Here is a 15,170-nt window from a genome sequence, read left to right on the forward strand (position 1 = left end):
AGCAGTCTAGGTCTATAGCAGCATAACTAAGGGATGGTTCAGGGTCACCTGATCCAGCCCTAACTATAAGCTTTAGCAAAAAGGAAAGTTTTAAGCCTAATCTTAAAAATAGAGAGGGTGTCTGTCTCCCTGATCTGAATTGGGAGCTGGTTCCAGAGGAGAGGAGCCTGAAAGCTGAAGGCTCTGCCTCCCATTCTACTCTTACAAACCCTAGGAACTACAAGTAAGCTTGCAGTCTGAGAGCGAAGCGCTCTATTGGGGTGATATGGTACTATGAGGTCCCTAAGATAAGATGGGACCTGATTATTCAAAACCTTATAAGTAAGAAGAATTTTAAATTCTATTCTAGAATTAACAGGAAGCCAATGGAGAGAGGCCAATATGGGGGAGATATGCTCTCTCCTTCTAGTCCCTGTTAGCACTCTAGCTTTCTTCCTGTTAAAAGGGAGTTTTTCCTTCCCACTGTAGCCAAGTGCTTGCTCACAGGGGGTCGTTTTGACCGTTGGGGTTTTACATAATTATTGTATGGCCTTGCCTTACAATATAAAGCGCCTTGGGGCAACTGTTTGTTGTGATTTGGCGCTATATAAAAAAATTGATTGATTGATTGATTTTGAATTAACTGAAGGCTTTTCAGGGAACTTTTAGGACAACCTGATAATAATGAATTATAATAGTCCAGCCTAGAGGAAATAAATGCATGAATTAGTTTTTCAGCATCACTCAGACAAGACCTTTCTGATTTTAGAGATATTGCGCAAATGCAAAAAAGCAGTCCTACATATTTGTTTAATATGTGCATTGAATGACATATCCTGATCAAAAATGACTCCAAGATTTCTCACAGTATTACTAGAGGTCAGGGTAATGCCATCCAGAGTAAGGATCTGGTTAGACACCATGTTTCTAAGATTTGTGGGGCCAAGTACAATAACTTCAGTTTTATCTGAGTTTAAAAGCAGGAAATTAGAGGTCATCCATGTCTTTATGTCTGTAAGACAATCCTGCAGTTTAGCCAATTGGTGTGTGTCCTCTGGCTTCATGGATAGATAAAGCTAGGTATCATCTGCGTAACAATGAAAATTTAAGCAATGCTGTCTAATAATACTGCCTAAGGGAAACATGTATAAAGTGAATAAAATTGGTCCTAGCACAGAACCTTGTGGAACTCCATAATTAACCTTAGTCTGTGAAGAAGATTCCCCATTTACATGAACAAATTGTAATCTATTAGATAAATATGATTCAAACCAACGCAGCACAGTGCCTTTAATACCTATAGCATGCTCTAATCTCTGTAACAACATTTTATGGTCAACAGTATCAAAAGCAGCACTGAGGTCTAACAGAACAAGCACAGAGATGAGTCCACTGTCTGAGGCCATAAGATCATTTGTAACCTTCACTAATGCTGTTTCTGTACTATGATGAATTCTAAAACCTGACTGAAACTCTTCAAATAGACCATTCCTCTGCAGATGATCAGTTAACTGTTTTACAACTACCCTTTCAAAAATTTTTGAGAGAAAAGGAAGGTTGGAGATTGGCCTATAATTAGCTAAGATAGCTGGGTCAAGTGATGGCTATTTAAGTAATGGTTTAATTACTGCCACCTTAAAAGCCTGTGGTACATAGCCAACTAATAAAGATAGATTGATCATATTTAAGATCGAAGCATTAATTAATGATAGGGCTTCCTTGAGCAGCCTGGTAGGAATGGGGTCTAATAGACATGTTGATGGTTTGGAGGAAGTAACTAATGAAAATAACTCAGAACAATCGGAGAGAAAGAGTCTAACCAAATACCGGCATCACTGAAAGCAGCCAAAGATAACGATACGTCTTTGGGATGGTTATGAGTAATTTTTTCTCTAATAGTTAAAATTTTATTAGCAAAGAAAGTCATGAAGTCATTACTAGTTAAAGTTAAAGGAATACTCGGCTCAATAGAGCTCTAACTGTCAGCCTGGCTACAGTGCTGAAAAGAAACCTGGGGTTGTTCTTATTTTCTTCAATTAGTGATGAGTAGTAAGATGTCCTAGCTTTACGGAGGGCTTTTTTATAGAGCAACAGACTTTTTCCAGGCTAAATTAGTGAGATGCCATTTCCTCTCCAACTTACGGGTTATCTGCTTTAAGCTGCAAGTTTGAGTTATACCATGGAGTCAGGGACTTCTAATTTAAAGCTCTCTTTTTCAGAGGAGCTACAGCATCCAAAGTTGTCTTCAATGAGGATGTAAAACTACTGACGAGATACTCTATCACACTTACAGAGTTTAGGTAGCTACTCTGCACTGTGTTGGTATATGGCATTAGAGAACATAAAGAAGGAATCATATCCTTAAACCTAGTTACAGCGCTTTCTGAAAGACTTCTAGTGTAATGAAACTTATTCCCCACTGCTGGGTAGTCCATCAGAGTAAATGTTATTAAATCAGACAGAAGGGAGTTTTCAGGGAATACTGTTAAGTCTTCAATTTCCATACCATAAGTCAGAACAAGATCTAAGATATGATTAAAGTGGTGGGTGGACTCATTTACATTTTGAGCAAAGCCAATTGAGTCTAATAATAGATTAAATGCAGTGTTGAGGCTGTCATTCTCAGCATCTGTGTGGATGTTAAAATCGCCCACTATAATTATCTTATCTGAGCTAAGACCCAGTCAGACAAAAGGTCTGAAAATTCACAGAGAAACTCATAGTAATGACCAGGTGGACGATAGATAATAAATAAAACTGTTTTTTGGGACTTCCAATTTGGATGGACGAGACTAAGAGTCAAGCTTTCAAATGAATTAATGCTCTGTCTGGGTTTTTGATTAATTAATAAGCTGGAATGGAAGATTGCTGCTAATCCTCCGCCTTGGCCCGTGCTACGAGAATTCTGGCAGTTAGTGTGACTCGGGGGTGTTGACTCATTTAAACTAACATTCATCCTGCTGTAACCAGGTTTCTGTAAGGCAGAATAAATCAATATGTTGATCAATTATTATATCATTTACTAACAGGGACTTAGAAGAGAGAGACCTAATGTTTAATAGACCACATTTAACTGTTTTAGTCTGTGGTGCAGTTGAAGGTGCTATATTATTTTTTCTTTTTGAATTTTTATGCTTAAATAGATTTTTACTGGTTACTGGTGGTCTGGGAGCAGGCACCGTCTCTACGGGGATGGGGTAATGAGGGGATGGCAGGGGGAGAGAAGCTGCAGAGGTGTGTAAGACTACAACTCTGCTTCCTGGTCCCAACCCTGGATAGTCATGGTTTGGAGAATTTAAGAAAATTGGCCAGATTTCTAGAAATGAGAGCTGCTCCATCCAAAGTGGGATGGATGCCGTCTCTCCTAACAAGACCAGGTTTTCCCCAGAAGCTTTGCCAATTATCTATGAAGCCCACCTCATTTTTTGGACACCACTCAGACAGCCAGCAATTCAGGGAGAACATGCGGCTAAACATGTCACTCCCGGTCCGATTGGGGAGGGGCCCAGAGAAAACTACAGAGTCCGTCATTGTTTTTGCAAAGTTACACACCGATTCAATGTTAATTTTAGTGACCTCCGATTGGCGTAACCGGGTGTCATTACTGCCGACGTGAATTACAATCTTACCAAATTCACGCTTAGCCTTAGCCAGCAGTTTCAAATTTCCTTCAATGTCGCCTGCTCTGGCCCCCAGAAGACAATTGACTATGGTTGCTGGTGTCGCTAACTTCACATTTGTCAAAACAGAGTCGCCAATAACCAGAGTTTGATCCTCGGGGGGGGGGGGGGGGGGGGTCGCCGAGTGGGGAAAAAACGGTTAGAAATGTGAACGGGTTGGCGGTGTACACGGGGCTTCTGTTTAGGGTTACGCTTCCTCCTCAGTCACCCAGTCGGCCTGCTTTCCCGACTTCTCGGGATCTGCTGGAGGGGAACTAACGGCGGCTAAGCTACCTTGGTCCGCACCGACTACAGGGGCCTGGCTAGCTGTAGAATTTTCCATGGTGCGGAGCCGAGTCTCCAATTCACCCAGCCTGGCCTCCAAAGCTACGAATAAGCTACACTTATTACAAGTACCATTACTGCTAAAGGAGGCCGAGGAATAACTAAACATTTCACACCCAGACCAGGAAAGTGCAGGAGAGACAGGAGAAGCCGCCATGCTAAATCGGCTAAGAGCTAGTAGCTGCGCTAAGCTAGCGGATTCCTAAAAACACACAAAGTGAATAATGTGTAAATAATTTAGAGGTGATTCAGCTGAGGGAGTGCTTTAGTTAAGGCACGTGAAGATTACACTGTGAAACAAATCGTTATCTAGTTAACTAGATCAATCCAACCGCGCAGATTAAACAGCTAACAGATACAGCAAAACACCGCTGTGCTCCGGACCAGGAAGCGATACAATACCGCAGTGAGAGCCAACCACCAGTAGAGGCAGCAAACACACACATCACTCGTGTCCATCTGTGAGCAACATCAGTGAAAAAGTTTGAATCTTTACTCAATGGAACGACCGACTGATCCGAAAAGCAAAGAACGTGTTAAAATCAGGTGTTGATCTGAATAAGGAAACGTTTTCTACTTTTGAATAGCAAAGTGGGACATTTCAAGAAAAGTTTTCAAATCAATTTCTCTTTCTTTTTAATGTGACCAGATGTTTGAAGTCATAAATGTCATATGCAAATGACATCTGTTTCAGATCAGGATCTGCTGAAACGTGCATCGATACAGAGGTGATCTAACACTGTCAATGATCAATATAAACTGAATGTTGTTAGGCTGTGACAGAACTCAGCACTTTGAGTGCTTCTCTAGTTTTTAAAAAACAACAAACAAACAAAAAAAAAAAACTACAATTTCAGTCAGGAATCATTTAGGTCTTAGAACCCCCACCCGCCTCCACATTGGATCAGTCCTCCAATTTGACAGCCTTAATGAGATTTATCAAGAAGAAAAAAAGAAAACAAAAAAACCTTGCAGACCAACCACCTGCTTTGGACTGGAGATCTTTCTGTGGCAGTGTTGCATTTTAAATTCAGGATGACTCACATGGGCTTAAATCACTGATTAATCCGTTAATTGATCACGCCTGACATTTGACACTAAAAACTGTCACTTGCAGCTTCCTGTTAAGGAGTTCTTTGCACCGTGCAGCTGCTGCTGACAGACACTCCTCGAACACTCGGGCGTCTTTTCTATTCTCATCCAGGTGCACCGGCCTCAAGATCAGCTGCAGGTCTGCAGTCTGATGGACCACATAAGGTCTTAATGACAACATCAAACCTGCAGGTGGAATTCTGTATCTATAGATTCTAGAAGGTCTATATAAAAATTAAAACTTGGGAGAGGCTCATCGTCAGCTTTTAGTCACTGCTGTTCACAGACAGAAATTTATTTACATTGTGTTTCATGTCCTTGCCTCATCAAAGCGAGTCATCTGCGGTGACAAATGGACGCACGGCGATGGTGCAGAGCGAATTCCAGACTCAGCCGCTCTGTTTTCCACACAGTAGAGCTCCTTCACACCCACATCCCTGAACAGCATCCAGTTAGCAGGAAATGCCAACACCTTCCTCTGTGCCTGAATTCCTCAGCACGAAACAATCTTCACTCCCAACAACTCAAACCACATACTCTTCATACTTTCAATGACTTTTTTTTACCCTAAAAGATTAGACCACAAAACAGAGCCTGGTATGTAAAAAAGAAAATTAAAAAGGTCCTTGTTTGAGCAAAGAGGAACACCAGATCTTTGTTCTGTTCTACAACTGAGTATTCGGGGGAAACCTCCTGGAAATGTTCATAATACATGTGAATAGTCACGGATATGCTCAGTGCATTTATTGCGTCTTGTTATTTAGCATCTAACTATACAAGAAAGAAGCGCAATCAGAGGCCAAGGGTTGACGAGGTCTCAAAATAACATGATTCACATGACCCGGATTCCACAATGCTATAATTGCATACTGATCCAGAATGGTCTGGCTGATCAAGATGTTACAATATGATATTTAATTCGTAAGCTGAAACAAACTAGTGTCTTCCTGATCTTGGTTTTACTTCGTGATGTTGTATCATTGAAGTAGTTTTGACGTAATCTGTAAGTCTACAAAGTGAAATCCTGATCCAGAATACCTCCAAAATTTAGTGGAGTCTTCCAAAGCTAACACCAATGTATGGTGAAAATCCATTTAGTTTTGATGTTATCCTAAAAAAAAAAAAACAAAAAACAACAAAAAAAACAAAGTGAAGCGTACAAGGGTGATTCTTTAACTACGGGCACTATTGGCCTTGTAAATGTAATTTCCACCACACCATTGCCTTACAATATAAAGCGCCTTGGGGCAACTGTTGTGATTTGGCGCTATATACATGTGCTCTGATGTCACTGTTCATCTCCATAGAAACTACCCAAACAATCTTTCATACAAACTGTTTAAAGGGACATTAGTGTTGTGGTGGAAATTACGATAGTGTGGGACAACTACATTTTGTTTAAAAAACCACAACAGTTGTATGACATTGAATACCCCAATTATGTTTTGATTATTTTACTGATATTTTATTCAGAGATATTTTAAAACATTAGAAAAAACGTTTCTTTACCATTCATTTTTATCACTGAAGATCAAAAGTCTGGGTGTGGGACAAGCACAAAACGGCAATATTTGCATATAATGATGCTGAAAAAACGTGAAAAAGTCAGACTACTAGAACAAAGTTCTTAACACACTTTCATTGTAAACTATAAAAGTGAAATTTCCCATTTTTTCTGTTTTTCATACAATATGATCAAAGGACATAAGTGCCCGTAGTCTAAGAATCACCCACAAATTGAAATTCTGATCCAGAATCCAGATCACCTCCAAAAGTCAGTGCAGTTATCCATGGCCTAATATCTGTGGTGCAAATTTGGTGAGAACCTGTGAAGTGGTTGACGTAATCCTAAAAAGCCTATGTAAAGAAAAATCTTGACCCAGAATCCGGATCCAGATCACCTACAAAATTCCATGGGCTAATATCTTTCTGTGGTGAAAATGATCAAAATCTGTAGTCGTTTTGACGTAATCCTGCTAAAAGACTGACTGACAAGTAAACTGATTTTATTACGTCCGTGGCGGACATAATTATAAAGTTTACAAAAGGTCAGGGTTGGGAGCACACCTGTTCACATCAGCACCAGAGAACAGTACACCTGTCCAGGTGTCAGCATTTTGTCAGGTTGTATCAACGTTCTGGTCATGATCCAGCACATAGGTGCCACAGTGCCGAGGACCAGCTGGAGAAGGTCAGGGACACCCATGTTTCACCTGGCTGCAGCAGATACCTGTTACTTTGGAGAAGTAGGGATGGACCAGTTGGACCAGAGAGGGTGTCTTTTTTTTTTCCTCCTACCCAGGCAGTTCTCTGGTGTCACAGATGCTGCAACAGCGCATGCTTCCAGACTCAACATGACCCCCAAACTCCCTATCTAGAATTTTCCTCAGACTCTCAGAGAATGATGTCCTTGTGCCCAGTAAATGGAATTCAAAACTAATACTTGGAGGTTTGGGCACCAAAAATGAGGACAGCGTGTCTAGCACTGAGATCTATGAACTACAACCCCTGGCAAAAATTATGGAATCACCGGCCTCAGAGGATGTTCATTCAGTTGTTTAATTTTGTAGAAAAAAAAGCAGATCACAGACTAAAACTAAAGCCATTTCAAATGGCAACTTTCTGGCTTTAAGAAACACTGTAAGAAATCAAGAAAAAAAGATTGTGGCAGTCAGTAACGGTTACTTTTTTAGACCAAGCAGAGGAAAAAAATATGGAATCACCCTGTACATTTTCATCCCCCAACACCTGCATCAAATCAGATCTGCTCATTGACACTGACCCTATGCCATGACATTGACCCTATGTGTCTTTTTGCAAGGAATGTTTTTGCAGTTTTTGCTCTATGGCAAGATGCATTATCATCTTGAAAAATGATTTCATCATCCCCAAACATCCTTTCAATTGTCCAAAATATCAACATAAACTTGTGCATTTATTGATGATGTAATGACAGCCATCTCCCCAGTGCCTTTACCTGACATGCAGCCCCATATCATCAATGACTGTGGAAATTTACATGTTCTCTTCAGGCAGTCATCTTTATAAATCTCATTGGAATGGCACCAAACAAAAGTTCCAGCATCATCACCTTGCCCAATGCAGATTCGAGATTCATCACTGAATATGACTTTCATCCAGTCATCCACAGTCCACAATTGCTTTTCCTTAGCCCATTGTAAGCTTGTTTTTTCTGTTTAGGTGTTAATGATGCCTTTTGTTTAGCTTTTCTGTATGTAAATCCCAATTCCTTTAGGCGGTTTCTTACAGTTCGGTCACAGACGTTGACTCCAGTTTCCTCCCATTCGTTCCTCATTTGTTTTGTTGTACATTTTTCGATTTTTGAGACATATTGCTTTAAGTTTTCTGTCTTGACGCTTTGATGTCTTCCTTGGTCTACCAGTATGTTTGCCTTTAACAACCTTCCCATGTTGTTTGTATTTGGTCCAGAGTTTAGACACAGCTGACTGTGAACAACCAACATCTTTTGCAACATTGCGTGATGATTTACTCTCTTTTAAGAGTTTGATAATCCTCTCCTTTGTTTCAATTGACATCTCTCGTGTTGGAGCCATGATTCATGTCAGTCCACTTGGTGCAACAGCTCTCCAAGGTGTGTTCACTCCTTTTTAGATGCAGACTAACGAGCAGATCTGATATGATGCAGGTGTTAGTTTTGGGGATGAAAATTTACAGGGTGATTCCATAATTTTTTCCTCAGAATTGAGTGATTCCATATTTTTTTTCCTCTGCTTGGTCTAAAAAAGTAACCGTTACTGACTGCCACAATCTTTTTTTCTTGATTTCTTATAGTGTTTCTTAAAGCCAGAAAGTTGCCACTTGAAATGACTTTAGTTTTGTGTCATGTCTGTGATCTGCTTTTTTTTTCTACAAAATTAAACAACTGAATGAACATCCTCCGAGGCCGGTGATTCCATAATTTTTGCCAGGGGTTGTATTCAAGATAGATGCCAGGAGATTATTTATCAACCGTCACCAGAAGAATGACCTCTATTTGTCAAACTTTGACTTCAGTTAGTTTGACACTAGCATATATCTCCAGAATAAATCAAGTCACCATCGTTAATTCTGACATTCTTCTGTTAACTAAACAAACACTTGTTAAATGTTTCAGTTCATTTTAAACCTACATTTCAACTGCTGAAGTATGACACTGCATTAATAACTGGAGCCTTTAAAACTCTTCACTGACAAAAGTAGTAAATAATGTTTTATAATATACAATTCATCAGGAAAAGTTCTGACCAGGAAATCCAGGCAGTGATTGACTATCACTTGCCACGCCACATGTAACAATAGCAAGTTGGGCATTAATCAAGATTTTGTGAGATTGGACACCAGGCAGACGTCGTCTCTTCAGAGTCAGCTGTTCCAACCCAGCCTCATCCATCTGAACACTGACACATTGTTCCCACTCACAGAGTCTCCATTTATGACGAGAGATGTGAGCGCTGTGTCGCTCCGGCAGTCGGCCTTCAATGAAGATCCAGCAGCATGTCTACTGGACAAAAGGTGCAGAGAAAACGGCAGCTGCCAGGTGGAAAAACCAAACCATTTTATGTCTGTCAAAAGCATGTTAACCATTAAAAATAATCACTTAACATGAAAACTTTATGAAGCACCAAAGCTAAAGAAAGCTTCAGTAAATGCAACAGAGTGTAAGGCATACGGGGGTTAAGAGCACAACCATAAAATCCTGGTCAAACAAAACATCTGTAAGGCAACTTTCATTTTCACATACTCATTACTTGCAGAGGCTGTTGGGCTCAGGATGGTGTTACGGGTGTTATAAGGAAGCAGAGTTAACCTTTAGCATTCTCCACATTTCAGTACCAGATTATCTAATGTCTTGGCTGCCGTTACCTTACTCTCCTCTTAGTCCATCCTGACCACCTCAGAGATCAACAGGCCTTTCCTCCATAGCTTAGATGCTGATGACCATGTTTGGAAATATTTACCCATCCAACAGAAAGGTTTCTTGGGGTTTGGTGCTTGATCGAGGGTCTCCCTTAGGTGTGGTGGTTTTGTTTGGTGTAGAGTCTCCCTCACCTCCATACTCAACTCAACCTAGCAAAACTTGGAGCCGAAACTAAAACTTTGGGCGCAACATCAGGATCCTTCTTGTGAACAGTCCAACACTGGAAAAATATTTGGGTAGTACCAAACATTTATGCATGCAATTGTTGGCTTTTGCATTGATCTTCAGAACACCTGATTAAGGTGGCTTGCTTATCTTTTTTTTAGCAGCCAGACACTGGTATAAGGCAAACTGGGAAGCACCAGTTCAGATACCAAGTGAGATATGGTCACATAATCAACCTGAATGCTACTTTTCTGCTGGCACTACTCACTTCAGTACTCACACAAAGCAATCGTTTTCACATGAGGCTCTAGGTTTGATGTCCAGCCAAAACATTTGAGGAGTGGAAAACTAGCAGTGCCAGAACTAGCAAAGCCAGGCTTTTTAGCAAGGAAGGAGATGTGTGACTGCGGCCAGTCCAGAGAAAAATACCAGCAAAGGCATGTCAGCCAACAGAATGGAACCAGTGAGCGAACAGCTCTGGACTGCGTTACATCAGAGACTGTAAGCGATGTGTGATTACAGGCCAAATATCTGCAGATTTACACTGAAACCAGTCACCTGTCACAAAAACCCATATCCTGTTCAACCCTTACAGCACATAGTTGCCCATCACTATACTCTGTTTTTATGAGAAATTATGGAATTATTGTAAAGTAGCACAATCCGAACCCCATTGACAAATAAATTTTAGCCAAAATCCCCCAAAATAATGTGTTAGTTTTTCTTCAAGATCTCTTAAATGAATTAAATCTATATGATCTCCAATCTAACAACAGCTACCTATTTAAGTAGGTTTCTTTTGTGTGTAGTATTTATGAAATGTGTTAAATAAAATATGTAATCCACTGAATACTAGGGGAGCTACGACGACTACCTTTGCACCCCCCCCAGGACTAAACCAATTTTTTTTAGGTTCCTTAGATGACTCCAAAACACAATGTATTTTAATGATAAGGGTCTATTGGCGGCCATTTTCAATCTTAAACCCATGAATGAATTTAGTTTAGGCATAAATGAGTTTGCTGTGACCTGCAATGGTCTTCCCATTGAATATCTGATATTTAAGTTGTTTAAAAGGTGTTTTAGTGAAAAAACCCATTTTGGTGGCCATCTTGGATAACTGGCTAGAGGCCAGTTTTTATTTTTGGGAACATCCTGATTGTGTTTCGAATTTAACCAAACCAACTTTTTTAGGTTCCTTAGATAACTCCTGTGGGGAGGGGGGGTTCAAAGGTAGTGGTCGTAGCTCCGCTAGTAGAATCAGTCTCTGCAGAACAATTATTGGGAACTACTGAGAAACATTCTACAGCCCTTTTAAATTCTATACATTGTAACTGGTATGGTGCATCTAGAAAGTACTCACAGCGCTGCACTTTTTTATACATTTTTAATGTTACAGCCTTGTTCCAAATAGATGAAATTCACTTTTTTCTCTCCCACAAAATTCTACACACAATACCGAATAATAGTTAAGCCTCCTTGTTTTCACTCTGGCTCACCACAGCAGATCTGAGGTGGATCTGCACATTGATTTGGCACAAGTTTTATGCTGGCTGCCCTTCCTGATGCGACTCCACAATTACATGAAACCAAGGGCACTAACCACTTGGCCACCACCCCTGCACAATACCCCATAATGATGAAAAGTTGAGATTTTTGCAAATAATAACAATAAAACACTAAAATCACATGTACATAAGTATTCAAAGCCTTTGCCATGAAGCTCAAAATTGAGATCAGGTGCATCCTGTTTCTACAGATCATCCTTGAGATGTTTCAACAACTGAATTCGAGTCCACCTGGGGTAAATTCAGTTGACTAGAGATGATTTGGAAAGACACACACCTGTCTACATACAAGGTCCCACAGTTGACACCAAATATGAAGTCCCCTGAGACAGGATTGTCTCAAGACACTAGGATTGACCTGTAGGTAGACACTCAGTGTCCTTTATAAATGATATAATAACCTAAAGTGTTCTGAGAGGAAGAATGAGTTGGTCTCCTGGTCCTAGAAGGAATCTGTGTAGTTTTCGTTATGTCAGTGTTACTGGAAACGAAACACACGGTCGAATGTCGAACCTAAAACCAGTTGGTGGTTGATGGGGATTCGACTTGTGTTGAATGTTTCAGGAAGAGAAACTGGAGCGAACCCAGATCCAGGTCTGGACTGGATCCTGAACAGCTGGCTCCTTCAACACAAACGCTTCCATTTATGGACAGTTCCATCACCACCACCACACAAACACCGCAAATTAGACATTTTATCCACAAAAAAACCCCAAAGCAGCAAAACACTTGAACAACGCCAAGATTATTTAAAAATACCAAAAAACGCATATGGCCTTATACCTTTACGTTTATTTCAAATTTAAGGCTTATTCAGATTGTTGAACCGTAGTAATTCTCAAGTTTTTTTGTCGGCATTGTGTGCGAATTATCCTTTATATCTGGTTTGATTATCCGATAATTCGATAATTTTTTCATAATTATTGTATGGCCTTGCCTTGCAATGTGGAGCGCCTTGGGGCAACTGTTTGTTGTGATTTGGCGCTATACAAGAAAAAAGTTGATTGATAATTGTATACTTTACTCACCGTTTGCTCCGGGACGTCCCGGGATTTCTCCGCGGCTCCGATGTCCTCCACAGCCGGCGTTGGGTGCTCGCTGGGCGGACAGACTTCAGCCTCGCTCCGCTGCTCTCCTCCCGCGGGATGATGCTTTTCTCCCGCCGCGTCCGCCTTCTTGCTCAGCAGCGACGAAGCCAAATAAACGGCGAGAACCGTGAAGAAAATGGCAGGAATGATAACTAACAGGTCGAAATCCATTTTGCTCGACTTTACGAACAAAAACGGAGACTTTAAAGTTCTTTAAACTACACGAGCAAACGCGGCTGCTGTCAATCACAGAATGAACGTCGGCTCTCAAACAGAGATACTGAAGTAAAGCAAGATGCGTCACTCCGGAGAGAAAACACACATTGAAGTGAGGTCCAAAACCAAAGATACCGAAGCTAGGCAAGATGCGTCACTTCGCTGAGTCAGATACGGAGCGGCGGCTGTGCTGTGACGTCATAGCATTCACTGTGTGGCAAACTTATTGACGCATCTCTTTGATCTGAATCTTAGTTTGTCCAGAAAATCTGTGTTTGAGACCTGTTATTGTGAAGAAAAAAAAAAGTCTCTGCACTTTATGCAGATTAATAACAGAGATAAGTGTTAAAATTTTATGTACAGTCTGTCGGAAACTTTAAATAGAAAGATGAGAAGTTTAAACATTGCATTCCAACTTATATTAGAATGCAAGTTCAATACAGCAAATGATCTTTTCTGTTAAAACCTGAGAAACAAAATCAGTCCGCTTACACTCTGACTCTATTATTATCATCGCCATTTCTGAGCGGTAAAAAAACGTAAAAAAAAAAAAAAATCAACTTCTGTAAATAAGAATGACACTCGTGCTTCCAACAATGGAGGGGTAATGGGCAAAAGTACCTCCATTTATATTTCAAATTAAAAGCATTTGACAGGTTCCCAAACTGCATGTGACTTCTAATTATGAAGAATACGAGGTCTGTCCAAAAAGTAAAGGACCTTTTTATTTTTTCAAAAACTATATGGATTTGAATCACGTGTGATTGCATCAGCCAAGCTTGAACCTTCGTGCGCATGCGTGAGTTTTTTCACGCCTGTCGGTTGCGTCATTCACCTGTAGGCAGGCTTTGAGTGAGCACTGGTCCAGCCTCCTCGTCGGATTTTTATTGTCAGTGAAATGGCTGAGAGGCTGCCGCTTTGCTCCATGAAAATTTTTTCAGAAACTGTTAGAGACAGCCAGTTGGAAACCATTCGAAAGATTCAGATGGATTTCGGTGAAGATTCTGTCGGCGTCACATGGATTAAGGAGTGTTAAAACCTTTTTAAAGACGGCCCACAGCGGCGGAGGGCGCGCGGTGCACCGAGCGGCCATCGACAGGCTGGAACAAGCAGATCATTTCTAAACTGAATGCTGTGTTGATCCGGGACATCGTGTGACTACCACAGAAATGGCAACAGAGCTGGACATAGCACTTTTGCGGCACATTCCACTGTTACAGGAGATTTTGTAATGAAAGATGTGCGGAGGATTTTGCGTGTCGGCACGGAGCTGCTCATTGCGCGCAACAAAAAAAAACACCTCCATGTTGGAAGTCTCACAGGACATGTTGTGGCATGTCCAGCTGTTACACAATTTCTCGGATACTCACTCGACTGAAAAGCTGCAGGGGTGGTGGCCAAGTGGTTAATGCGCTTGGTTTCAGTTCAGAAGGTTGCGGGTTCAAATCCCACCCCTGCTACATTTCTCCATGTAATGTGGAGTTGCGTCAAGAAGGGCATACGGCGTAAAACTTGTGCCAATTCAACATGCAGATCCACCTTGGATTTGCTGTGGCGACCCCGAGTGCAAACAAGGGAGAAGCCGAAGGGACTTACTTTCACTCGACTGAAAAGCCATCAAAAGCCGTCTGAATCTTCCGAATGGTTTCTAACACGGAGGTGTTTTTTTTTGTTGTTGTTGCGTGCAATGAGCGGCTCCGTGCCGACGCGCGAAATCCTCCGCACGTCTTTCATTACAAAATCTCCTGTAACAGTAGAATGTGCCACAAAAGTGCTATGTCCAGCTCTCTTGCCATTTCTGTGGTAGTCACATGATGTCCCGGATCAACACAGCATTCAGTTTAGAAATGATCTGCTCGTTCCAGCCTGTCGTTGGCCGCTCGTTGCGCCGCGCGCCCTCCGCCGCTGTGGGCCATCTTTAAAAAGGTTTTAACACTCCTTAATCCGTGTGACGCCGACAGAATCTTCACCGAAATCCATCTGAATCTTTCGAATGGTTTCCAACTGGCTGTCTCTAACAGTTTCTGAAAAAAATTTCATGGAGCAAAGCGGCAGCCTCTCAGCCATTTCACTGACAATAAAAATCCGACGAGGGGGGTGGGCCAGTGCTCACTCAAAG

General features: G+C 41.2%; 1 protein-coding gene across 3 annotated transcripts in view; it reads right to left on the reverse strand.

Annotated features, from left to right (window-relative positions):
• LOC117528307 (E3 ubiquitin-protein ligase RNF12-B-like) overlaps nt 1-13,180 on the reverse strand; it is a 46,654-nt gene extending 33,474 nt beyond the window's left edge. The window contains exon 1 of one of the 3 annotated variants that reach the window (XM_034190920.1): nt 12,776-13,180. In XM_034190920.1, coding sequence (XP_034046811.1) covers nt 12,776-13,006 — 231 coding nt within the window. In that variant the 5' untranslated portion in view covers nt 13,007-13,180. The remainder of the gene's footprint in view (nt 1-12,775) is intronic. The other 2 variants (XM_034190921.1, XM_034190922.1) reach the window with 2 other exon arrangements.
• Nucleotides 13,181-15,170: the final 1,990 nt, after the last annotated feature.

The sequence above is a fragment of the Thalassophryne amazonica genome, chromosome 16 (genome assembly GCF_902500255.1).
Source record: "Thalassophryne amazonica chromosome 16, fThaAma1.1, whole genome shotgun sequence".
In the NCBI taxonomy this organism is placed as follows: domain Eukaryota; kingdom Metazoa; phylum Chordata; class Actinopteri; order Batrachoidiformes; family Batrachoididae; genus Thalassophryne; species Thalassophryne amazonica.